At 52.3% G+C, this 26,408-nt stretch overlaps 1 protein-coding gene across 1 annotated transcript; it reads right to left on the bottom strand.

Annotated features, from left to right (window-relative positions):
• Nucleotides 1–23,843, bottom strand: wdr74 (WD repeat domain 74). The gene is made up of 9 exons (XM_070868283.1): nucleotides 23,726–23,843; nucleotides 23,108–23,171; nucleotides 22,194–22,337; nucleotides 11,387–11,488; nucleotides 10,873–10,973; nucleotides 9,882–9,937; nucleotides 5,617–5,759; nucleotides 5,143–5,199; nucleotides 1–2,209 (listed from the first exon to the last, which is right to left on the bottom strand). The coding sequence occupies exons 1-9, from the start codon at nucleotides 23,830–23,832 to the stop codon at nucleotides 2,036–2,038; spliced, it is 948 nt and encodes a 315-aa protein (XP_070724384.1). The 5' UTR covers nucleotides 23,833–23,843; the 3' UTR covers nucleotides 1–2,035.
• Nucleotides 23,844–26,408: the final 2,565 nt, after the last annotated feature.

Here is a 26,408-nt window from a genome sequence, read left to right as displayed (position 1 = left end):
TAGGTGCTAGCTCATTTAATAATTTTAAATTTGGTAGCCTAGCGTATTAAGAGACATGGAGCCACGACAGGTGGATAGAGTTAGGATACATCATGATCTCCCTGAATGGTGGAACAGGCTCGAGGCTGAATGGTCTCCCCCTGTTCCTGTGTAACAGGCTCGATGGGCTGAATGGCCTCCTCTTGTTCCTGTGTAACAGGCTCGAGGGGCTGAATGGTCGTCTCCTGTTCCTGTGTAACAGGCTCGAGGGGCTGAATGGTCGTCTCCTGTTCCTGTGTAACAGGCTCGAGGGGCTGAATGGCCTCCTCCTGTTCCTAATGCAACAGGCTCGAGGGGCTGAATGGCCTCATCCGGTTCCAAAGAACAAGGAGGACTGTGAAGGGGCAGGAGGGGAGCGAGCGAGAGACAGAAATAGGGATGGAGAAAAGGAGGGGGAGGGGGAGAGAGAGAGAGACGGACGGAAGGATGGAGAGAGGGACGGACGGAGAGAGGGACGGACAGACGGAGAGAGGGACGGACAGAGGGATGAAGAGAGGGACGGAGGGATGAAGAGAGGGACGGAGGGATGAAGAGAGGGACGGAGGGATGAAGAGAGGGACGGAGGGATGAAGAGAGGGACGGAGGGATGAAGAGAGGGACGGAGGGATGAAGAGAGGGACGGAGGGATGAAGAGAGGGACGGAGGGATGAAGAGAGGGACGGAGGGATGAAGAGAGGGACGGAGGGATGAAGAGAGGGACGGAGGGATGAAGAGAGGGACGGAGGGATGAAGAGAGGGACGGAGGGATGAAGAGAGGGACGGAGGGATGAAGAGAGGGACGGAGGGATGAAGAGAGGGACGGAGGGATGAAGAGAGGGACGGAGGGATGAAGAGAGGGACGGAGGGATGAAGAGAGGGACGGAGGGATGAAGAGAGGGACGGAGGGATGAAGAGAGGGACGGAGGGATGAAGAGAGGGACGGAGGGATGAAGAGAGGGACGGAGGGAGCGTTGCTGGTGATCAGGGAGTGTGTTAGATGGGGAGAGGAGAGAAAGAAATGGAGAGAGAGAGAGCGAGAGGAGGAGCTGGGATTGTGAATGAACGGTTCCTGGGTGCACTGGGAAACAAGGCGGGTTCTCCGTTACTCAGTTCCTTGCGTGACGTCTGCCCCGTTTCGCACCAGCCCGCATGAAGCAACGGTTGTTGGAGAGTTCTCGGGCAGAGGGCTCCTCGCTGGTGCGATTTATTCCCTCCTCCGCTGCTCCAACCTTCACCCACCCCTTGCAGGAGGGCAGGGAGCAGCAGATGGGAGGGTACCCGTTGTGCCAGGCTGGGTTGCCGTGCTCCAGGACTCTCGCCAGCCTCACTCAGTGCCGGGATCAGGAGGGACTGGAAGATCCACCATTAAATCTGGCAAACCCCGCTAGCCAGCCGGCCAATGGGCTCACTCGCCCAATGCGACGAGTGTCGACACGCGCGGCGGAGCGCTTTCTCCCACCGCAGTATAGCTTGGATCCTATCCACCACTGCTTGGCATCTTGGGAATCACCTTGAGCGCAAGATGGTCCTCGACCCCTCCGCTCCAAAACACAGGCGCGCACACACACACAGGCGAGGATAGTCTGTCAAGGCTGATGTGAACACACGCTGTAGTCTCAAAGTTTGCAGCTGAAACAGTGAGCCAACTCACCCTCGAATGCCGGCGGACGAGGGTGGATTTGGCTCTGAATCCCCATGCAGTTGAACAGCCGCCTGCACCCACTGTCTGGGCACATCTGCGGAGAGGCCGAGCGAGAGAGAGAGAGAGAGAGAGGGAGAGAGGGGGGAAAGGGGAGGACATCGGAAAGTGGAGGAAGCCAGAAGGAGGAAGAGAAAATAAACCAAGGAGCCCCACTGGATTTGAAGGGCTTGCTTTATCCAGCCTTGGGCAAGGTGCGAGGGAGCTGGAAGGTTATGGGCGCCTCGCGCGGCCTGAGAGAAGCAGAGACACACACAGGGCCGGTGAGATAATAAATCCATTGACACAGTGATTACCGAATGACACAGTTTCTTCTGGTTAAACTGAAGAATCTTTAATCGTTTTCTTCAGCCTCTTCTGGCTGTCAGGAGTTTCCCGCGGGTCCCGTTCCCGCTTTGAACGCGTCCCGTCGGTGACCATGGCCATCGAGGCCCAGATTTCATCTTCCTCCTCTTTCACGCCCCCCTCGGTGGCGAGTTCTACATCCTCCTCCTGTTAAAAAGGGAAAAGGTTTCACGTCAAGTATTCAATGCCGAAGTAACCATAGAAACATAGAAAATAGGCCATTCGAGCCTGCACCACCATTCACTATGATCATGGCTGATCCTCTATCTCAACACCATATTCCGGCCTTGTCCCTATACCCCTTGATGCCTTTTGTGTCAAGCAATCTATCTATCTCCCTCTATATTCAGTGACTTGGCCTCCACAGCCCTCTGTGGTAGAGAATTCCACAGGTTCACCACCCTCTGAGTGAAAACATTTCTCCTCATCTCGGTCCATAATTTCCTACCCCGTATCCTGAGACTGTGACCCCTTGTTCTAGACTTCCCAGCCCGGAGAAACATCCTCCCCGCATCCAGTCTGTCCAACCCCGTCAGAATTTTATACGTTTCTATGAGATCCCCTCTCATTCTTCTAAACTCCAGTGAATACAGGCCCAGTCGATCCAGTCTCTCCTCATATGACAGTCCTGCCATCCCGGGAATCAGTCTGGTGAACCTTCGCTGCACTCCCTCAATGGCAAGTATGGTCAGACTTGCACAGGAATGGGAGGAGGCCATTCAGCCCCTCTAGACTGTTCCACCATTCAAATGAGATCATGGCTGGTCTGTACCCCAACTCCATGTGGGAGACTGTGACCAACGATAGAATGTACAGCGCCCTGGATCTGTATTGAGAGAACAGGCTGGGAGAGGAACGGCATTTTATCTGCACATGGCTGATTGAGATCGAATGAATATGTAAAGAGTTAAACTGAACTAAGAGTGCTCAAGAGACTATAAAATACAGTGAGGTTATCCACTTTGCTAGGAAGAATAAAAAAGTAAGTTATTATTTAACGGGCGAGATCGCAAAGTGCTGCAGTACAGCGGGACCTGAGGGTCCTTGTGCATGAAACACAAAAAGTTAGTATGCAGGTACAGCAAGTGATGAGGGAGGCAAATGGAAAGTTGTCCTTTATTGCAAGGGGGATAGAGTATAAAAGCAGAGAAGTCCTGCTCCAACTGTACAGGGTATTGGTGAGGCCACACCTAGAGTACGGCATACAGTTCTAGTCTCGGTATTTAAGGAAGGATATACCTTGCATTGGAGGCTGTTCAGAGAAGGTTCACTCGGTTGATTCCTGAGATGAGGGGGTTGTCTTATGAAGAAAGGTTGAGCAGGTTGGGCCTGTACTCATTGGAGTTTAGAAGAATTAGGTGATCTTATTGAAACGTGTAAGGTACTGAGGGGGCTTGACAGGGTAGATGCAGAGAGGATGTTTCCCCTCGTGGGGGAATCTAGAACTAGGGGCATAGTCTCAGAATAAGGGGCTGCCCATTTAAAACTGAGATGAGGAGAAATTTCTTCTCTCAGAGGGTTGTAAATCTGTGGAATTCTCTACCCCAGAGAGCTGTGGAGGCTGGGTCATTGAATATATTTAAGGTGGAGAGAGACAGATTTTTGAGCGATAAGGGAGTGAAGGGTTATGGGGAGCGGGCGGGGAAGTGGAGCTGAGTCCATGATCAGATCAGCCATGATCTTATTGAATGGCGGAGCAGGCTCGAGGGGCCGAATGGCCGACTCCTGCTCCTATTTCTTATGTTCTTATTCTGTTGTGTGTGGGGGGGGGCGGGTTTTGGGGGGAAAGAGAGAGACGAGGCCGTGAGGTGTATGAGATCAAGGCCATGCACTAGATGCTAAATGGTTCATTCCAGGGATGAGCTGGGACCCTTGCTGTGTGATTTACAGCACAGAAACAGGCCACTGGGCCCAACTGCGCTATGCTGGCATTTATAGTCCACACGAGCCTCCTCCCACTCTCATTCCCACTTCCCACCTTGCCGCACAGGTCCCTCTCTCCCTCTCTGACCATGTCGACACATCTAGCCTCCCCTTAACTGCACCAATGCAATCTGCCTGTGGCAGTGTGTTCCACATCCTCACCCCTCTCCCAATACAGACATTCCTCCCAAATTCTTCATCTGATCTGTTTGTCACCACCGTATCGACCTGAATCGGTAAGTCTGTTCCTCCCCCCAGATTCTGCCTGAACCGCTGAGTATTTCCAGCACTTTTTGTTTTAATTTCAGATTTCCAGCATCCCGCACAATGTGGCTTGTGTTTTATTTTGCCCTTCTTGGTTCTGGATTCACTCCCAAGTGGATCGAGTGTCTCACTTTTGCCTGACATGTAAGGTCGTGGGTTCGAGACCTCTCCAGAGATTTGAACCCCATAATCCATGGAGCACTATTGGAGGTACCGTCTTTCAGATGGAACTGTCAGCACTCCCTCAGTACTGCCCCTCCGACAGTGCGCCGCTCCCTCAGTACTGCCCCTCCGACAGTGCAGCACTCGCTCAGTACTGCCCCTCCGACAGTGCAGCACTCGCTCAGTACTGCCCCCTCCGACAGTGCAGCACTCGCTCAGTAATGCCCCCTCCGACAGTGCAGCACTCCCTCAGTACTGCCCCTCCGACAGTGCGGCGCTCCCTCAGCATTGCCCCTCCGACAGTGCAGCGCTCCCTCAGTATTGCCCCTCCGACAGTGCAGCACTCGCTCAGTACTGCCCCTCCGACAGTGCAGCACTCGCTCAGTACTGCCCCCTCCGACAGTGCAGCACTCGCTCAGTAATGCCCCCTCCGACAGTGCAGCACTCCCTCAGTACTGCCCCTCCGACAGTGCGGCGCTCCCTCAGCATAGCCCCTCCGACAGTGCAGCGCTCCCTCAGCATAGCCCCTCCGACAGTGCAGCGCTCCCTCAGTATTGCCCCTCCGACAGTGCGGCGCTCCCTCAGTCCTGCCCCTCTGACAGTGTGGCACTCGCTCAGTATTGCAGCGGGCGTGTTGGCCTGGATTGGGGCTCGAACCCACGACTCGGAGGTGCGTCGATGGTCACATCCCAAACACCGGTCCCCCCCCCCCCCAACGGTCAATCACTCACCTCCCAGTTTTCCCGACTGGTGAACAGGAGGCAGTTGAGGCGGGACTTCAGGTAAACCTTGAAATGGAAGCAGACACAGTGTGAAGGAGGGGCGTGAGCCAACCAGACCGCACGGCACCAATCTCCGTCTGGATCACGGCGAGCGAGTCGGTGATCGCCAGCGGGGTGCATCAACCGCTCCTGGTGTCCTCCCCGTCCCCAAAACCCACTGCTCCCCCACCCTCTCCTCACCTTCCCCTGCCCTTTCCCTCACTGGGGACGAGCCGCTCAGCAGAAACTCACCCAAGAGGGGGCTCTCCCGGTGAAACCTGAGCCCGGGGTGGGGGGAGGGAGAGCGATGGGGGAGGGGCGCAGGGAGGAGGGGGCGCAGGGAGGTAGGAGGAGGGAGAGAGATGGGGAGGAAGGGGAGAAGGAGGCTGGGGGAGGGTGCAGGCGGGGAGAGAGGCTGGAGGGACAGGGGAGAGGGAGCCTCACCTTGTGCTGCAGCCTCTTGTCGGCCGTGTTGTGGATACGCAGGAAGCGATCGAGGCCACAGGACGCCACCAGGGGCAGGCTGGCGTGACACTGGATGCTGCGGAGACTCCCGGCCTGGCCCTTCAGACACTTCTGCAGCCTCCCTGCGGAGAACCAGCGACACAGCGCACGTCAGCAACCAACACACAGCCGCACCCCCACCCCCCCCCCCCCCCAAACCAGCGGCCCCCCCACCATTGCTTCACATCCACCACTCACTGTCTGGCCGAGCGCCTGGCCACCCCGCTCTTCAGCAGCTGTCCCCGGGGAGATCGCCCACCCCCGTCACAATACCCCCGCCCAGACTCACAAACCCATAGCACGGGCAATCGCAGGTCCTTTCAGTCCGTGGAGAATGTCACCTCTATCCACTGCCCACCGAGATGGTCAAGAGGAGATTTCATGGAATCTCTCAGTACAGCAGGAGGCCATTGGGCCCATCGAGCCTGTGCCGGCTCTGTGACAGAGCGATCCATTTAGTCCCACCGCCCCCCTGCTCTTTCCCCACAGCCCGGCTAATGTTTCCTTTTCAAGTATTGATCCCGTTTGAAAGTCACTATTGAATCTGCTCCCAACGCGTTCCCGATCACAACAACTCGCTGCGTAAAAACATTTTCATCTCCATCCTGGTTCTTTTTTGCCCATCCCTAATGGCCCCTTGAGAAGGTGGTGGTGAGCCGCCGCCTTGAACCGCTGCAGTCCGTGTGGTGAAGGTGCTCCCACAGTGCTGTTAGGGAGGGAGTTCCAGGATTGTGACCCAGCGACGATGAAGGAAAGGCCGATATATTTCCAAGTCGGGAGGGGACCGTGGAGGTGGTGGTGTTCCCATGCACCTGCTGCCCTGGTCCTGCTAGGTGGTAGAGGTCGCGGGTTTGGGAGGTGCTGCCGAAGAAGCCTTGGCGAGTTGCTGCAGTGCATCTTGTAGATGGTACACACTGCAGCCAGGGGGCGCCGGTGGTGGAGGGAGTGAGTGTTGAAGGTGGTGGGTAGCGTGCCCATCAAGCGAGCTGCTTTGTCCTGGATGGTGTCGAGCTTCTCAAGTGTTGTTGGAGCTGCACTCATCCAGGCAAGTGGAGAGTGTTCCATCACACTCCTGACTTGTGCCTTGTAGATGGTGGAAAGACTTTGGGGAGTCAGGAGGTGAGACACTCGACACAGAATACCCAGAGTGTCCCAGGAGACACCGGCACGCAGCGCAAGGCACAATGCTCCCCTCTCTCCGGGGGTAGTGCCATCTCCCACCCCCAACCCTGCCAGGACCAGAGCTGAATCAGGAATAAAGGGCTGAATGAGTGGCAAAAATCCCCCACACCACCGAGATTGGGTCGACGAGGCCTGTATTCACTGGAGTTTAGAAGAATGAGAGGGGATCTCATTGAAACGTATAAAATTCTGACGGGGTTGGACAGACTGGATGTGGGGAGGATGTTTCCCCGGGCTGGGAAGTCTAGAACAAAAGGGTCACAGTCTCAGGGTACGGGTTAGGAAACGTAGGACCGAGATGAGGAGAAATGTTTTCACTCAGAGGATGGTGAACCTGTGGAATTCTCTACCACAGAGGGCTGTGGAGGCCAAGTCACTGAATATATTTAAGAGGGTGACAGATAAATTTCTAGAAACAAAAGGCATCAAGGGTTATGGGGAGAAGGCGGGAATATGGTGTTGGGATAGAGGATCAGCCATGATCATATTGAAAGGCGGTGCAGGCTCGAAGGGCCGAATGGCCTACGGCTCCTATTTTCTATCCCACTGCTCAAGAGCCCCAGCTATTGCTACACCGACACACACCGCGGCAACAATGAGGTGGAGTGTACCATCAAAGGGAAAGGGGAGGGGTGTACCTCATGAGGCAGTGGTTCGATGGGCTCTCCCAACGCCCCCCAGGAAGGATATATCGGCCGTGGTGGGGGGTGGGGGGAGCAGTGCGGATTCCCCAGAATGATACCCGGGGGCTAAAAGGGCGACAGTGTGAAGACAGGTTGCACAGCCTGGGCTGGGTATAGACGATTCAGGGGTGATCTAATTCAGAGAACAGTACAGCACAGGAGACCATTCGGCCCATCGAGTTGGGGACCGGCTCTTTTGAAGATCGACCCAGTCAGTCCCACTCTCCCCGCTCTTTCCCCATATCTTTGCAATTTTCTCTCCTTAAAAAGTATTTATCCAATCCCCCTTTGAAAGTTATTATTGAATGTCCCTCCTCTGCCCTATCAGGCATCGTGTTCCAGATCATAACCACTCGCAGCGCAAAAACGTTTTCCCCCGTGTCGCTTCTGGTGAAGCACTGACCACACTCGACCAGCTCCGCTGGACAGGGCCACATTGTTCACATGCTCCAGACACGAGACTCCCAAAGCAAGCGCTCTACTCGGAACTCCTCCACGGCAAGCGAGCCAAAGGTGGGCAGAGGAAACGTTACAAGGGACCACCCTCAAAGCCTCCCTGATAAAGTGCAACATCCCCACCGACATCTGGGAGTCCCTGGCCAAAGACCAATCCGCCCTAAGTGGAGGAAGTGCATCCGGGAGGGCGCTGAGCACCTCGAGTCTCGTCGCCGAGAGCGTGCAGAAACCAAGCGCAGGCAGCGGAAGGAGCGTGCGGCAAACCAGTCCCACCCACCCCTTCCCTCAACCACTGTCTGTCCCACCTGTGACAGGGACTGTGGCTCTCGTATTGGACTGTTCAGTCACCTAAGGGCTCATGTTAAGAGTGGAAGCAAGTCTTCCTCGATTCCGTGGGACTGCCTGTGATCTGGTTCTTTTGCCAATCGCCTTAAATGATGTCCCTCTGGTTACCGACCCTTTAGCCAATGGAAACAGCTTATCTTTATTTATCTAAATCGGTCAAATCTTCTCACAGCCTTCTCTGCTGTAAGGAGAACAACCCCAGCTTCTCCACATAACCAAAGTCCTTCCTCCCTGGACCCATTCTGGCAAATCGCTTCACTTCCGAAACTGGACGCAATACTCCAGCGGGGGCCGAACCAGTGTTTTATACAGGTTCAGCATAACTTCCTTGCTTTGTGCTCTAGGCCTCTATTAATAAAGCCCAGGGCCCCACAAGCTTTAATTGTGCAAGGGTGCTGGGAATCTGCAACTCTTCTCACACCGTTCTCCCACCCCGCCAATAGGATATAGGGCCCAGAAACAGGCCATTGGGCCCAACCAGTCCGTGCCGGCGTTTATGCTCCACTCGAGCCTCCTCCAGTCTTTCCTCATCTAACTCTATCAGCATAACCCTCTATTTCCTTCTCCCTCATATGTTTGTCCAGCCTCCCCTTAAATACATCGATACTATTCGCCTCAACCCCTCCCTGTGGCAGCGAGTTCCACATTCTCACCACTCTCTGGGTAAAGAGGTTTCTCCTCAATTCCCCATTGGGTTTATTAGTGATTGTCTGATATTGACGGCTTTTAGTTAAGCTGTCGAGGCTAAGGGGCTCACTTGAAAAATGTCAAAACTGAGGATGATAAATTGTTAGGCCTGCGTATTCAGGCTTACGGAACCAAGGCGGGTGGATGCAGTTAAGACGCAAGTCAGTCACAACCTGACTGAACGGGGGGAAAGGCTCGAGGGGCTAATTGGCTTCCTGCTGTGCCTACGATTGGCCGTTCGCGGCGTCACTCGACAGAACCATACTGCGTCACCTCAGAAGGGACTTCCCTAGCCCGCCTCGTCCTGGCATCGCTAGCCAGAGTGTAGCGACAAGGGGTAGACAGAGAGCACAGGGGTAACAGGGGTACACAAGAAATAGGAGCAGGATCAGGCCATTGGGCCCCTCGAGCCTGCTCCGCCATTCAATGAGATCATGGCTGATCTGATCATGGACTCAGCTCCACTTCCCCGCCCGCTCCCCATAACCCTCGACTCCCTTATCGCTCAAAAATCTGTCTATCTCCAGCTTAAATATATTCAATGACCCAGCCTCCACAGCTCTCTGGGGCAGAGAATTCCACAGATTTACAACCCTCCGAGAAGAAATTCCTCCTCATCACAGTATTAAATGGGCGGCCCTTTATTCTGAGACTATGCCCCCTAGTTCTAGATTCTCCCACGAGGGGGAAACATCCTCTCTGCATCCACCTTGTCGAGCCCCCTCATTATCTTGACTTGGGGTGGGGGTGAGGGTGGAAAAGAGAGAGTCGGTCGCTCCGATCAGGCAATGCCTGTTCAGATACACTGGGGACGGTGCGAGAGGCCCTGGGGAAACGGGAATCAGCCCTCACCTTTCCGGAGGTCCAGAACGGCCATCTGTCCGTGTGTGTTACCCACGACAACCGAACTACAGGAGGAACAGAGGCAACAGAGTGAGTGACATCAGGTCCATGCAGCCTCCGGCTCGGCAGCGGAGAGCTGAGAGAGAGACTGTAGACTTTTAACAAATAACATTGAAGACTTGCATTTCTCTAGCGCCTTTCACGGCCTCAAAGTCCCCAAACACTTTACAGCCAACGAAGTACTTTTGGAGTGGAGTCACTGTTGTAATGTGGGAAACGCGGCAGCCAATTTGCACACAGCAAGCTCCCACACACAGCAATGTGATACTGACCCAGATCATCTGTTTCAGTGATGTTGATTGAGGGATAAATATTGGCTCCAGGACACTGGGGGAGAACTCCCCTGCTCTTCTTCCAATAGTGCTATAGGATATTTTGCATCTACCCGAGAGCGCAGACAGGACCTTGGCTTAATGTCTCATCCGAAAGACAGAACCTCGGACAGTACGCTGCTCCCTCAGTACTGCCCCTCCGATAGTGCGGCGCTCCCTCAGCACTGTCCCTCCGACAGTGCGGCGCTCCCTCAGTGCTGACCCTCCGACACTGCGGCGCTCCCTCAGCTTATCTGGTCATTATCACATAAAAATAGGAGGATTTAGGCCATTTGGCCCATCGAGCCTGCTTAACAAGTTGTGGGACTCTTGTCACTGGGAATCAAACACGTTCTAATTGAGGCACTAATCAATGTCCCATCAAGCACTCCCAGGGCAGGTACAGGGGGTTAGATACAGAGTAAAGCTCCCTCTACACTGTCCCATCAAACACTCCCAGGGCAGGTACAGCACGGGTTAGATACAGAGTAAAGCTCCCTCTACACTGTCCCATCAAACACTCCCAGGGCAGGTACAGCACAGGTTAGATACAGAGTAAAGCTCCCTCTACACTGTCCCATCAAACATTCCTGGGGCAGGTACAGGGGGTTAGATACAGAGTAACTCACTTGCCATCAGCAGTCAGGGAAAGGGCAGTTAACGGGTATTCTTCGTAGGTCATTTCCAAGACAGGCCGGCGTTGCGGACTGCTGGGGTCGTAGACACGCACCTGTGGGCAGAGGAACATTGTTTGTGTTTACACACACTGGCATACAGTACTGGTGGGTACAGGTCTGTCACTGTATAACACTGGGGTACAGTACTGGTGGGTACAGGTCTGTCACTGTATAACACTGGCGTACAGTACTGGTGGGTACAGGTCTGTCACTGTATAACACTGGCATACAGTACTGGTGGGTACAGGTCTGTCACTGTATAACCCTGGGGTACAGTACTGGTGGGTACAGGTCTGTCACTGTATAACCCTGGGGTACAGTATTGGTGGGTACAGGTCTGTCACTGTATAACCCTGGGGTACAGTGCTGGTGGGTACAGGTGGGCATGAGCCATAGTACCAAGCCACATGGCCAACCCCCGGCGAACCGAGGCTGATGGGAGTTCAGAGGTCAGCGCGACACGTACCTGACCATGTGCAGTGCAGGTGACAATTTTATCCGTAGAGGGGATGAACTGCATGTCTCGCATCCAAACCGGGACCCGCAGATCCAGCCAATCGTTGCGGACCTATGAGAAACAGGAAGCAAAGTGGTCAAAGGCCGAAGGTCGCAATGGGGAGGGGCTGACCTCAGCAAGGCGGTACACGCACCCCCCTCCCTTCCCCACGCACCAGTCAGATTGAGCCGTCGATGACATTACAAATGTGGCACACACACAAACAGGTCGGTTCAGCAGAAAAGACAAGTTATAGCACTCGAGGTCTGTGTCTATCAGGGTCATCATCATAGGCAGTCCCTTGGAATCGAGGAAGACTTGCTTCCACTCCTAAAGTGAGTCCTTCGGTGGCTGAGCAGTCCAATACGAGAACCACAGTCCCTGTCACAGGTGGGGCAGACATTCTTCAGGGGAAGGGGAAGGGGAGGGTGGGACAGGTTTTCCGCATGCTCCTTCCGCTGCCTGCGCCTGACCTTGTCACACTTTCTCCACCCAGGGTGGTCTTTGGCCAGGGGCTCCCAGGTGTCGGTGGGGTGTTGCACTTTATCAGGGTGGCTTTGAGGGTGTCCTTGTAACGTTTCCGCTGCCCACCTTTGGCTCGTTTGCTGTGAAGGAGCTCCGAGGAGAGCGCTTGCTTTGGGAGTCTCGTGTCTGGCATGTGAACAATGTGGCCCGCCCAGCGGAGCTGATCGAGTGTGGTCAGTGCTTCAATGCTGGGGATGTTGGCCTGGTCGAGGACGCTAACGTTGGTACGTCTGTCCTCCCAGGGGATTTGTAGGATCTTGCAGAGACATCGTTGGTGATATATCTCCAGCGACTTGAGGTGTCTACTGTACATCGTCCATGTCTCAGACCCATACAGGAGGGCGGGTATTACTACAGCCCTGTAGACCATGAGCTTGGTGGTAGATTTGAGGGCCTGGTCTTCAAACACTCTTTTCCTCAGACGGCCGAAGGCTGCACTGGCGCACTGGAAGTGATGCTGAATCTCCTCATCAATGTCTGCCTTTGTTGATAAGAGGCTCCCGCGATATGGGAAATGGTCCATTGTCCAGGGCCGTGCCGTGGATCTTGATGATTGGAGGGCAGTGCTGTGCGGCGGTGACAGGCTGGTGGAGGACCTTTGTCTTACGGATGTTAAGCGCAAGGCCCATGTTTTCACATGCCTCAGTGTGTGGAAGAAAGAATCTATGAATCTATGGCTTATGGTAAAGGGAAGGGTTAAATTCTGTTTTTGCTATATTTGAAGAAATAATAGGACTAGAACAACACCCATACTTTTTAGCCTTGAAACTTAGAAATGTAATTAAATGACTATCCGGTATTAAAAGGGAGTCCCCTGATATACTGCTCATCAGACTGTGAACAGGGAGAAACTATGCAAGGACAGATAGAGTGTGTACCTCCCGAGACGACCTTTGTACTCACGGAACTAATGAATAAGATTCCTTTTCTATTTCTGTATTCTATTTCTGTATAAAGATAAGGACAATTTGCTTGTACAGGAGAGTTTTGCCTCAGTGCGGACTGAGCGGACTCTCCGAGATATCTTGTTAGAAAATAAAATAAAATTCTCTCGAAGTGCAACTCTGAAAGTCTCCGCCCGAGTTAATTTAAGCCAAATATTTCCTCGACAGATTCTGGCGTAGTCAGGCAGGATCTCTAAAAAACGAGATCCAAAAGAACTAAATTTAACTTTTAAAGAGAAAAGAGGAATTTTAAGGACCTTCCTAGTTGAAAGGAGGAAGGTGCCTAGGCCGTCCTAGCTGAAAGGGGGACGAGCCGCCGAGATCCCCTGGAGGGGGCGAGGCATAATTTAAGGTAGCTACCGCAAAGAAGCTAAAATAACAAAAAGGCAAAAGGAGACCCCGAGCTGAGCGGAAGAGAGAACACCGGTGAGCGCTTTGTAAATTATTGTGTATTTTGTAGGATTGTCCTAACTCTCATTTCAGAAAAGATCGCGAGACGTTGCACCCGGAAGAATGGGAAACGGCTCTAGTCGAGCAGGACGCTCGCGCCCAGCTCCTAGAAAAGGAAAGAAAGACGACCTCTCGACTGAAAGAATGAAAGTACATCCTAAGTCCGAGAAAAGAATCCGTAAGGTAGTAAAGCAACGAGAGAAGGTAGGAGATCCCATTGTGCCGCCCGGCTCGCCGGCGGACACTGTAATTAAGGAAACAGGAGATGACAGATACACGGTAACGTTTAGCAGCGATTTGTACGGTTGGTCTGATGGGGATTGGCCATATGGAGGAAGTTTTAAGTTATCTTAGATAGTCCTCCGGGCCTTCCTATCCCCTCAGCACCAACAGTAGGACTCTATCCCCGTGTAGAACCCCCAAAACAAGATAGTTGGCAGGAAATCAAGTTCCGAGGGAACTAGCAGCCCCTCCGGACCAGCCACCTAATGGAGGAGCCGGTAGAGGAGATCCGGGAGCATCAGGATCAGGGGAAGCCGAAGCAATAGAGGGAGGGGTAGCAAACCAGGACACAGGGAGGAGAGGTCCTCACCAAACAAGGCAACAAAACGGCAAAAGAAGCAGCCGACTCTACCATCCACCAAAATTCTAGGGTAATGATAGGAACTACGGCAGTTCTGAAACCTGGGTCCCCTGGAGAAGCCAGAGATATGATCTCGGCCGCCCCAAATCCGGTAAAGAAACCAATAGCATTTCACAACTGGCTTGAGCAAACGTGTACAATTTACAATCCGCTTCCGGGAGATGTTAAATTATTATCGCAAGCGGCCTATGGAGCTTCCTGGCAGGGGGTAAAAGATATGTTCCCCATCCCAACAGGGGAAAATGGAGACTGGAGAGTTAATGATGACTTGCTGGATGCCGGCAATGAGTCATTAACCCATTGGCTGAAACACCGAGGAAAGAACGCAATTCTGAAAGGGGCTAAAAAGCATGGGGATATAGGGGAAGTCACCCGCTGCTTGCAGAAAGCAGAAGAATCAATGATAGATTTTGCAGGCAGATGGAAAAATAAAATCCATCAGTTCTTTAATGGGATTAAAGAAGAGAAAATGGAGGATAACAAAGAAAAGGCTGCCCTCTATTGTTGGCAATTGAATGGCAACTTCTATTCCCCCTTGATACATGAAGTTATACAACACTTAAAAGCTAAATTTGACTCTAATACTGAAGAATTGATGGATATAATTTTGACAAGCTTTGAGGCAGTTCAGCTTCACTGTACAGCCTGGTACACTCGCCAAAAAGCTGAAACTTACCAGTGTTTGGTACAATCCTTTTTAAATAGAGAAGAAATAGTAGAGGCTACGCCCCGCATTTATTTTGGACCAGAAGGATTGGAGGTAGCCATGGATTTGACACCCTTACAGCAACAGCGGTATAGAGAAGCGAACTCGACACCCCATCTGACATTGGCTGTAAAACCGCCAGCGAAACCTAAAGATATGGGTCCGATGATTGTAGGAATAGAAAAAGAAAAACAGCAACAAGGCTATCAAACCTTGGGCAGTAATAAAATTGCAAAATGTTCAGATAGACTTCATCACCCACAACAGGGGGATTCTCTGGTGGAAAGGTAAAAATCATGCCTCCACTTTTGAAAAACAGCAGCCCCCTGGACAACCAAGCCCTAAGCTGCCAATGGCATTGAATCAAGTATCTTCGGAACTTTGGGCAAAACATAAGAATCATGTTGGGCAAGTACATTCTGCAGTACCCCATCGGGTACAATTGATAAAGAACGCCGTGTTACCAAGCATTAGGCAGTACAGACTGCCTCCAGAGGCAGAAGATGGGATAAAGCCAGTCATTTCTGCATTGTTGGAACAAGGAGTTTTAGAAAAGACACAGAGCCCGTGTAACACTCCGATACTGCCCATACCAAAGGTTAATAGGCCGAATGAATGGAGATTTGTGCAAGATCTGAGAGCTATTAATAAGATAGTAGTCCCTATCACCCCCGTGGTACCGGACACCAACATTATATCTGCTATACCACCAACAGCAACTGTCTTTACTGTGATAGACCTGTGTTCAGCTTTTTTCTCCATCCCATTAAATCAAGAAAGTCAGTATCTGTTTGCTTTCACCCACAAGCAGCAGCAGTACACATGGACCAGGTTGCCCCAAGGATACACCGAAAGCCCCGCAGTATATGCAGCAGCAGTAAAAAGAGACCTCGAAGACTGTTCATTATCAGTCCAGTCTGTGTTGTTGCAGTATGCGGACAATTTGCTTGTGGCTTCTAGCCACGGATACAGGTGCATGCAAGATTCCCTGAAACTGTTACAGCACCTAGAGAGAGGAGGCATTTAAACAGTTAAAGAAAGCCATTACTAATGCTCCGGCGTTGGGACTTCCGAATTATGGTAAACCTTTTCAGATGTATGAGAATGAGAAAGAAGGATTTGCAACCGCAGTACTAACCCAAGAACATGGTGGGGGAAATAGACCAGTTGTTTATTATTCGGTTTTGCTGCCTCCAGTAGTAAGGGGAATGCCAGCATGTCTACGTGCTGTAGCTGCTACTGCGGTCATGGTGGAGAAGTCGGTATCCATTGTTTTGGACTATCCATGTACTGTCATTACAGCCCATGCTGTGTTATTACTTTTGAATTCAGCTGCCACACAACACTTTACAGCGTCTATAAGAACAGGTTATGAAGTATTACTGCTGTCACACCCTAACTATACCTTTCGACGCGCACCGGTAGTGAACCCAGCCACCTTTCTTCCTACTAAAGAAGTAGAGGATCCAGACCAGCATGATTGTCTGTTAACAGTGGAAATAGCCACCTTACCAAGACCAGATTTGCTCACAGAGCCCATGGACAATCCTGATCTTATTCTCTATACGAATGGATCATCACATGGGCCGTCGGATGATTTGCTTTTGGCAGGCTATGCTATTGTAAACCCCCACGAAACTGTTGAAGCATTTGCCCTGCCTCCTGGAACCTCGGCTCAGGCTGCTGAATTGTTTGCCCTCACTAGAGCTTGTATAATAGCTAAAGATCAAACTGCTAATATCTATACTGATTCCAGATATGCATTCGGTGTAGTCCATGATTTTGGACAACTGTGGAAAAACGGAGGCTTTATCACCTCTGGTGGAAAGCATATTAAGCACTCTCAACTGGTGCTTAATCTATTAGATGCCATTCAGTTGCCAAGTAAGGTAGCCGTTATCAAATGTGCAGCTCACCCAACGGTGAGGATGAAGTATCAGTAGGAAATAGGAGGGCTGACGCAGCAGCCAAACAGGCCGCTTCGGCACAGGCAGACTGCCTTCAAGCAGTCTCAGTTTCCCCTCCACAGGTACTTGACATCCAACAACTTAAAACAGCCCAACAACAAGTTACCATGCAAGAAAGAAGAACTTGGGAAAACCAGGTGTCTTCTGGTGTCACCCTGATGGGCGAACTGTTTGCCCTAGATCTCTATTTTTGCCCCTGTCTCGCCTAGCACACAGTCAGGCTCACATGGGCAAAGGAGGGATGATACATGCTATTAATGCACAGTGGTATGCACCAGGAATAACAGTAGTAATTGAGAAAGTTGCTGGAACATGCCAAATTTGTCAACAAAATAACAGAGGTAAAACACCTGCTGAATATGATCATCTACCCCAGCCAAGTATGCCCTTTGAAAATTTGCAAATTGATTGTGTCCACATGCCCCCAGTATCAGGTCTTAAGTACCTATTAATCATAATAGACATGTTCACAAGGTGGGTAGAAGCGTACGCCACTAGGAGAGACGATGCCTGAATAGTAGTAAAAATTCTATTTAAAGAAAAAGTACCAAGATATGGGATACCTATGGGAATCAACAGTGACAGGAGAACACACTTCACCGGAAAAATAGTGCAAAATCTTGCAGAAGCGTTAGGTTTCCAGTGGAAGTTACATATACCGTATCAGCCACAGTCCTGGGAATGGTAGAAAGAGTAAATGGGATAATAAAATCTACCCTTACCAAGGTATGTCAGGAGACTGGACTAAAGTGGCCAGATGCCTTACCATTGGTATTGTATACAATGAGAAACCAGAAAAACCGAAACACTGGTTTGACACCACATGAAGCCTTGTTGGGAAGACCAATGCCTACTTTTTTTTTTTTATAAATTCGTAGCCAATCGTTTCCAATTCTTTGTCAAGTCACAAACGCCAGAGGTCACCCTGCACCAGTCAAGGATCACTCTGCGCCAATGCTCTTAGCCAAAAGGCCTAGAGCCACTGCACCGTTCCTGGAAGTACTGCAATACCAGGTTCGTGCCATGGAGGTGGATGGGTCAGGTCCCCCACACACCTCCGTGGAGGTGGATGGGTCAAGCCATCCCACCCACCTCCTGTTTACAAAAATGTAAGCATATACCTTCCTGACCAGGGAGAAACCACCCGGAGGTCATGGTGGCTGGTCAGGTTAGTTATGCAGATCTTAGCCAAAAGGCCGAGAAGCGAATGCCTACTGGCGTAAAACCACCACTGGCAGCTGAAAAAATAGCATTAATTTGGAATGATGAAAAATCACTAAAGTATGCTCAGGCCATGTGTGAAATAGCAAGGAGTCTGCATGAACAAATAAAGCAGACACAGGTGCCCCCGTCGGAAGGAAATATGCACCTTTCAGGCCTGGAGACCAAGTGTTGGTAAAAACATTAAACAAAGAATCCTTTTCTCCTAGGTGGAAAGGACCATATCAGATAATTCTCACAACACGAACCGCGCTGAAGTTGGAAAAGCACCCGAACTGGGTGCATGCAACCTGCTGGAAATATTATTTGCCCGACGAAATACAGCCAAAAGAAAAGGCATCGAACCAGGACGTACTGCGATTGCCTGACTAAGAAAAAGGCCATCTTCTCGCTGAAGAACTGTACCTGCTCTTGTATTAAAATAAATATTTGGACTTGAAAGTACTGCCCAAAAGTTCAGGAACGGATGTCAGAGCTCATTTGTGTGCCAGTTTGGGCCTTTATTATTTGGGTCACTGTTACTATCGTGTGGACGTGTTGTTATTGTAACGACTTAATTCAAGAGTGGTATAGAAACAAACAAGAAAGGGAAGATGGGAAGGGACTCTTGGAAAAATTATAAATGGACGTTAGGTATACTGATCATTTTAGCGACAGGGAACTCCCGGCAGGAGGAAGAAGTCCTAAAAGAAGGAAGAGTATGGAAGGGAAATATGGTATGGGAAAGAAGTAATAGTGCAAGGCAGCAAGGCAATTTTATATGCCCAGTAGGCCAAAGTTGTAAAGTAGGGAATTTTACGGCACGATGTGAGGCATGTGGAATGAAGGAAGAAAGAGGGGAATTCCAGTTTATATTGGGGAAAGGGTATCAGTTGTTCATAGAATACCAGGCCGATGTGTGGATGAAGTATACCCGGAGCACAGGGAAAAACAAGAGATGGGGGTACATAGGAGGGCCGGACGAGAGAAAAGACTTCCTCCGTTATTCATTTACAAGTATGGTAGAAGGGCAGCGGATGTTGTGCATAACTAACACCCCGGTGAATGGAGGAGACCCATTTGTGGTAAAATGGTCAGTAAAAGAATCCGGCCACCCAGAAGACCGAGACCCGGGACATCTAAAAAGGATACTGACCACTTGCATCCCAGTGGTAAGATCCCCAGGAGTATTAAATCTAACAATACGAATTAAATATCCCCCAAAGAAAGAAGATGGTTGCCACACAACCAGTGTTAAGGTATCTTTTGAAAAAGAAAGACCCCAAAGAAAGAAACGGGATGTATTAGAGACTGTGTTAGGTGGAGTGGGAGCAGGAATAGGAGCATTGAACTCCATGGATAGCGAGACCCTACAAAATAAAATCCAGGCCGTCGGAGGACTGGTAGGGAAAGATATAAAGATCAGAAATGCCTGGGATGAAGGATTACAGCAATTACAAACATCAGGTTACATCATAAACGAAATGACCTGGGAACAGAATGAAAGGATAGAGAAGGAAATAGAGAACCTAATGCAGGAACAGGGAGTAAACAAGTACACCCATTGCCTGTTTAAAGAAATGATCAGACAGCTATTAAGAGCCGAGTTAGAAAGGAAGGTTAAGTCGCTTAGAGCAAAAGGTTGATGAAGACGAATATCTCAAAATGCGACCCTATCCTGAAGGGTATGAACCCCCTTTTGAGCAAGAAGAGAATATAGGAAATTGTGTTGATCTGAAAATTAAAAAAAAGATCAACAAGGAGGGAATTGTGGAAGAAAGAATCTATGAATCTATGGCTTATGGTAAAGGGAAGGGTTAAATTCTGTTTTTGCTATATTTGAAGAAATAATAGGACTAGAACAACACCCACACTTTTTAGCCTTGAAACTTAGAAATGTAATTAAATGACTATCTGGTATTAAAAGGGAGTCTCCTGATATTCTGCTTGTCAGACTGTGAACAGGGAGAAACTATGCAAGGACAGATAGAGTGTGTGCCTCCCGAGACGACCTTTGTACTCACGGAACTAATGAATAAGATTCCTTTTCTATTTCTGTATTCTATTTCTGTATAAAGATAGGGACAATTTGCTTGTACAGGAGAGTTTTGCCTCAGTGCGGACTGAGCGGACTCTCCGAGATATCTTGTTAGAAAATAAAATAAAATTCTCTCGAAGTGCAACTCTGAAAGTCTCCGCCCGAGTTAATTTAAGCTAAATATTTCCTCGACACAGTGAATACGTCGACGATATCCTGGAGTTCAGCCTCTGAATGTGCGCAGACGCAGGCGTCGTCCGCATACTGTAGCTCAACGACAGAGGTTGGGGTGGTCTTGGACCTGGCCTGGAGGTGGCGAAGGTTAAACAGGTTCCCACTGGTTCTGTAGTTTAGTTCCACTCCAGCGGGGAGCTTGTGGACTGTGAGGTGGAGCATGGTGGCGAGGAAGATTGAGAAGAGGGTTGGGGCGATGACGCAGCACTGTTTGACCCCGGTCCGGACGCGGATTGGGTCTGTGGTGGATCCGTCGGTAAGGATCACGGCCTGCATGTCATCGTGGAGCAGGCGGAGGATGGTGACAAACTTTTGGGGGCACCCGAAATGGAGGATGACGCTCCATAGACCCTCGCGGTTGACAGCGTCAAAGGCCTTTGTATCAGGGTAGCCGGAGACTGAAAGATGGGGATCAGCAAAAGCACCGGGGGGGGGGGGGGGGGGGGGAGAAGAGGAGATATTTTACGCAGCGAGTTGTTGTGATCTGGAACGCGCTGCCTGAAAGGGCGGTGGGAGCAGATTCAATAGCGACTTGGATAAATACTTGAAGGGGAAAAAATAGCAGGGCTGTGGGGAAAGGGCAGGGGGTAGTGGGACTGATTGGATCGCTCTTTGCGTTAGTCCTGGCTCAGTGGGCAGCACACTCGCCTTGAGTCAAAAGGTTGTGGGTTCAAGTCCCACTCCAGGGACTTGAGTACATAAATCTAGGCTGTGCTGAGGGAGCGCCGCACTGTCGGAGAGGCAGTGCTGAGGGAGCCCCGCACTGTCGGAGGGGCTGTGCTGAGGGAGCCCCGCACTGTCGGAGAGGCAGTACTGAGGGAGCCCCGCACTGTCGGAGGGGCTGTGCTGAGGGAGCCCCGCACTGTCGGAGGGGCTGTGCTGAGGGAGCGCCGCACTGTCGGAGGGGCAGTGCTGAGGGAGCGCCGCACTGTCGGAGGGGCAGTCTTTCGAATGAGACATTAAACAGAGGCCCCGTCTGCCCTCTCAGGGTGGTGTAAAAGATCCCACGGCCAATATTTGGAAGAGCAGGGGAGTTATCCCCGGTGTCCTCAGGCCAATATTTATCCCTCGATCAACATAACAAAAGAACAGATGATCTGGGTCGTTATGACACTGCTGTTTGTGGGAGCTTGCTGTGCACAAATTGGCTGCCGAGTTTCCCACATTACAACAGTGACCACACTCCAAAAGTACTTCATTGGCTGTAAATGCTTTGAGCTGTCCCGTGGTCGTGAAAGGCGCTATAGAAATGCAAGTCTTTTTTTGTCTTTCACAGAGCCGGCACAGGCACGATGGGCCGAATGGCCCCTTTCTGTGCTGTATCATTTCATGATTGTAGGTATTTTATTAAGGCTGGGAAAAAGGGGAGAGTGCGAGATAATGAACAGATACGACAATCAGAGGGGCTAGGAGGTAAATGACCTGATGTCGGCTTAATGGAAGACCATTCGTCAACACAAAGCTCATCAGTCAGATCAGTCTGATACCAAGAGGCACAGGATTGTGCTCAAAGTACGGTGGGGACATTCGCCTCACATCAAAAGCACAAGAGAGAGAGACAGATATAGGAGAGATGGAGAGATAGTCTCTCTCTCTCACTATTTCTCTAATAAAGAGCATGATGGACGCAGAGAAAAAAGACGGAAGGGAGAGGGAGAGAGCGAGCGAGCGCCAGAGGCAGAGCGAGCGAGCGCCAGAGGCAGAGCGAGTGAGCGCCAGAGGCAGAGCGAGCGAGCGAGGCAGAGCGAGCGAGCGCGAGAGGCAGAGAGATTGAATTGCAAGTGTATGGATGGGAATCACGTGTCTCTCTTGATAGACGATCCCAGTACCATCGGTCGGAATTGCTCTTTCCACTGCCTCGCTTATTTGTTGGAGTCAGGTAAAAGGGCGGATCCTTGGCTGATGTGCGATGAGTGTGTGAGCCCCAGAGGGACCCTGAGGAGGAGGGGAGGGGAGGTAAAGAGGGCGCTATGTCCGAACTGCGCCGATTGGGGAGTGGGCCTGGGAGCAGGTATCCGGCCCGACCCCCAGGGGGGCACGGGGGACGAGGGAATGTGGCGCCACACTTACGTTCTTGGCGGTGAAGACGGGCTCCTGGGGCCGCTGCAGGTCCCACACCTTCAGCTCGTTCTCCTTGCCCCCGGTCCCCACCCGCTCCGGCCGACCGGGATCCTGACGCATTCGACACACCCCGCCACCCACCTTCACCTCCGCCTGTGGGGAGAGGGGCACTCGGCGTTAGCTCACCGTGCAGAGACCCTGGCCCGGACCCTCCTCCCGGGGTCATACAACCCCCCCCCCCCCCCCGGTCATACACCCTCACCCCGGGGTCAACTTACCCGGCACCCCCCCCCCCCCCCCCGGGGTCACACACCCAGCCCCCGGGGTCACACATCCTCCCTCACTCCAGGGTCACACCCCCGCCCCCCCCGGGGTCATACACCCTCACCCCGGGGTCAACTTACCCCCCCCCCCCGGGGTCACACATCCTCCCTCACTCCAGGGTCACGTCCCCGCCTCCCGGGGTCATACACCTGCACCCCGGGGTCACTCCCTTCCGGAGTCACACATCCTCACCCCCCCACCCCCCCCGGGTCATACACCCTCACTCCGGGGTCACCCCCCCCCCCCGGGGTCATACACCCCCCCCCCCCCGGGGTCATACACCCTCACCCCGGGGTCAACCCCCCCGCCCCGGGGTCATACACCCTCACCCCGGGATCACAGACCCCCCGCCCCCCCGGGGTCACACACCCTCCCGGGGGCATACACCTGCACCCCGGGGTCACCCCCTTCCGGGGTCACACATCCTCACCCAGGGTCACCCCCCCCGGGTCATACACCCTCACTCCGGGGTCACCCCCCCCCGCCGTCATACATCCTCACCCAGGGTCACCCCCCCAGGGTCATACACCCCCCCCCGGGTTCATACATCCTCACTCCAGGGTCACCCCCCGCCCCAGTACAGACGGGATTGTCCTTACGTGATCCGACGACCCTTCTTTCCACACCTTGAGCAGCCCGGACTCCACGCAGGTGATGAGGGAGCTGTGGGGGAAGACGTGTTGGGAGCGTTAGTGCAGCAGTAACCCCCGGGATACCGCAGTGAATGGGCAGGCAATCACTGGAGGAGGCGTCTGAGCGAGGACCGGATTTGACCCCCCCCGCCATCAGGAGTTGGACAGACCCGCAGTCCCGCTCCTTCTATCCCGCACCAAACCCTCGACAGGTCCAAGCGGCTCCGGACCACTCCTGCATGGAGCTCTCGCGCCTGCCTCCGCTCCCGGCGACAGCTCATCCCACCTCACAACCCTCACATACTCGGGGGCAGGAATGGGCCACGCGGCCCCCCGAGCCTGCTCAATGAGATCACGGCCGATCGGATCCGAGCCACGACCCCACTATCCCGCCCGCTCCCCATAACCCTCGACTCCCTCGATCCCCGGAACCAAATCTCGAGGTCGGATATCCTCCCGATGTCCAATCCTTGCCCCGATCCACGGGGGGGGGGGTCCCGTGCCCCGAGGTTTAATCCCCAATGCCAACCCAATCCTACAACCCCCGTTTTATGCCCCCCATCTCTTCGCCTCGCCCATTCTCACCTGCCATAAACGGCCAGGCCCCGGAAAGGACCCTCTCCTCCTGCGCAGTCCCGGAACTCTGTGAATTTCCCCTTCTCCGTGCTGAAGACCTTCACCGTACCGTTCATGCAGCCCAGGAGCACCTGACGGGCAGAGAGCGAGAGTGTTACGTATGTAAACCTGTAAATACCATGTCTAACCACCAGAGGGCTTATCCTCGGGAGTCCCAAGGGATCCCACAATCCCTTGGAAGCACCGGTATATAAGGAGGCCTCACAGGCTAGAGAGGCACTCGGAGATCTGTAATAAAGGACTACGGTCACACCTTACTTTAGACAGAACTTGCAGACTATTCTGGCCTGACTCTTTATTCAAGACATAACAACTGGCGACGAGATACAAATGACGAACCCGACCGCAACAATGCAGAGAACCGTGAGCATCCTGGAGAAATTTTCGGAGGGAGATGATCGGAAAACCTTCGTGGCCAACGAGCTGGAAGGAGAAGCGAACGCTGCCAAACGAAGGGCGGGTTCTCCTCACCGTTTGCGGGGCACCAGCGTATGGCCTCATGACAAATCTGCTCGCTCCAGCGAAACCCAGAGAGAAGTCGTACGATGCGCTGTGCACACTGTTCCGGGAGCGTCGAAACCCGAAGGAAAGCGTTCTGATGGCGAGGTATCGGTTCTACACCTACAAGAGACCTGAAGGCCAGGAAGTGGCGAGCTACGTTGCCGAGCTAAGGCGCCTTGCGGGACATTGCGAATTTGAAGGACACTTGGAGCAGGTGCTCAGGGACTTCTTTGTACTTGGCATTGGGCATGAAGTAATACTTCGCAAACTTTTGACTGTAGAGACCCCAACCTTGAGTAAAGCCACAGCGATAGCCCAGGCATTCATCGCCACCAGTGACAATTCCAAGCAAATTTCTCAGCACACAAAGGCTGCTGCAAGTACGGTGAACAAAGTAACGTTGTTTTCGAATCGTAACGTACAGGGCAGGCCTCACATGCCTGCAGCTGCATGTCTGCAGATGTCTCAGAGTCCATCATCAAAGGTGATGAATGCTAGGCCATTAACACCTTGTTGGCACTGCGGGAGTGATCATCGTTTCCATTCATGCCGATTCAAAGGATACGTTTGCAAGGGCTGTGAAACAATGGGACATCTCCAATGTATGTGCAGGCGAGCTGCAAATCCTGCTAATCCTGCAAACCACCATGTTGCAGAGGAGAACAGATCCACAGCGGATCACGACGAACCAGAGCCTCAGACCAAGGAGGCAGAGGTATATGAGGTGCACACATCTACCACAAAATGTCCCCCGATAATGTTGAAGGTGAATTAAATGGACGCCCGGTGTCCATGGAGCTGGACACGGGCGCAAGCCAGTCCATAATGAGCAAAAAGACTTGCGATAAATTATGGTGCAACAAGGCCTCAAGGCCAGTCCTGACTCCCATTCGTTCTAAACTGAGAACTTACACAAAAGAACTGATCCCCGTAATCGGCAGTGCTACTGTGAAGGTCTCCTACGATGGAGCGGTGCACGAGTTACCATTCTGGGTGGTACCGGGCGATGGTCCCACGCTGCTCGGCAGGAGCTGGCTGGGGAAGATACGCTGGAACTGGGACGAAGTCCGAGCGCTATCGTCCGTCGATGACACCTCATGTGCCGAGGTCCTAAACAAGTTCCCCTCGCTGTTCGAATCAGGCATCGGGAAGTTCCAAGGAGCAAAAGTGCAGATCCATTTGATTCCGGGGGCGCGACCCACCACAAGGCGAGAGCAGTACCGTACATGATGAGAGAGAGGGTGGAGATTGAGCTGGACAGGCTGCAACGAGAGGGCATCATTTTGCCGATCGAATTCAATGAGTGGGCCAGTCCGATTGTTCCAGTCCTCAAGGGAGACGGCACCGTCAGAATCTGTGGTGATTACAAAGTAACTATCAATCGTTTCTCACTGCAGGATCAATACCCACTACCAAAAGCAGACGACCTATTTGCGACGCTGGCGGGAGAGAAAATGTTCACGAAACTGGACTTGACCTCGGCCTACATGACGCAGGAGCTGGAGGAGTCATCGAAAGGCCTCACCTGCATCAACACGCACAAAGGTCTCTTCGTTTACAACAGATGCCCGTTTGGGATTCGATCGGCCGCGGCGATATTCCAGAGAAACATGGAAAGTTTACTGAAGTCCGTCCCGTGCACCGTGGTCTTCCAGGACGACATCTTGGTCACAGGCCGGGACGCAGTCGAGCACCTGCAGAACCTGGAGGAGGTTCTTAGTCGGCTTAATCGTGTGGGGCTCAGGTTAAAACGCTCGCAGTGTGTTTCCCTGGCACCTGAAGTGGAGTTCCTGGGGAGAAGAATCGCGGCGGACGGCATCAGGCCCACCGATTCGAAGACGGAGGCAATCGAGAACGCACCGAGGCCACAGAACCCGGCAGAGCTGCGGTCGTTTCTAGGACTCCCGAACTATTTTGGTAACATCTTACTGGGTCTCAGCACACTGTTAGAACCACTGCACGCTTTACTGCAGAAAAGGAGATGAATGGGTACGGGGTAAAAGCCAAGAAAATGCCTTTGAGAAAGCTCGGAAGCCGTTATGTTCAAACAAATTGCTTGTGTTGTACAATCTATGTAAGTGTTTGGTACTAACATGTGATGCGTCGTCGTACGGGGTCGGTGTGTATTGCA

The sequence above is a fragment of the Pristiophorus japonicus genome, chromosome 27 (assembly GCF_044704955.1).
Source record: "Pristiophorus japonicus isolate sPriJap1 chromosome 27, sPriJap1.hap1, whole genome shotgun sequence".
Classification (NCBI taxonomy): domain Eukaryota; kingdom Metazoa; phylum Chordata; class Chondrichthyes; family Pristiophoridae; genus Pristiophorus; species Pristiophorus japonicus.
This window is presented reverse-complemented; position numbering and strand designations above follow the sequence as displayed.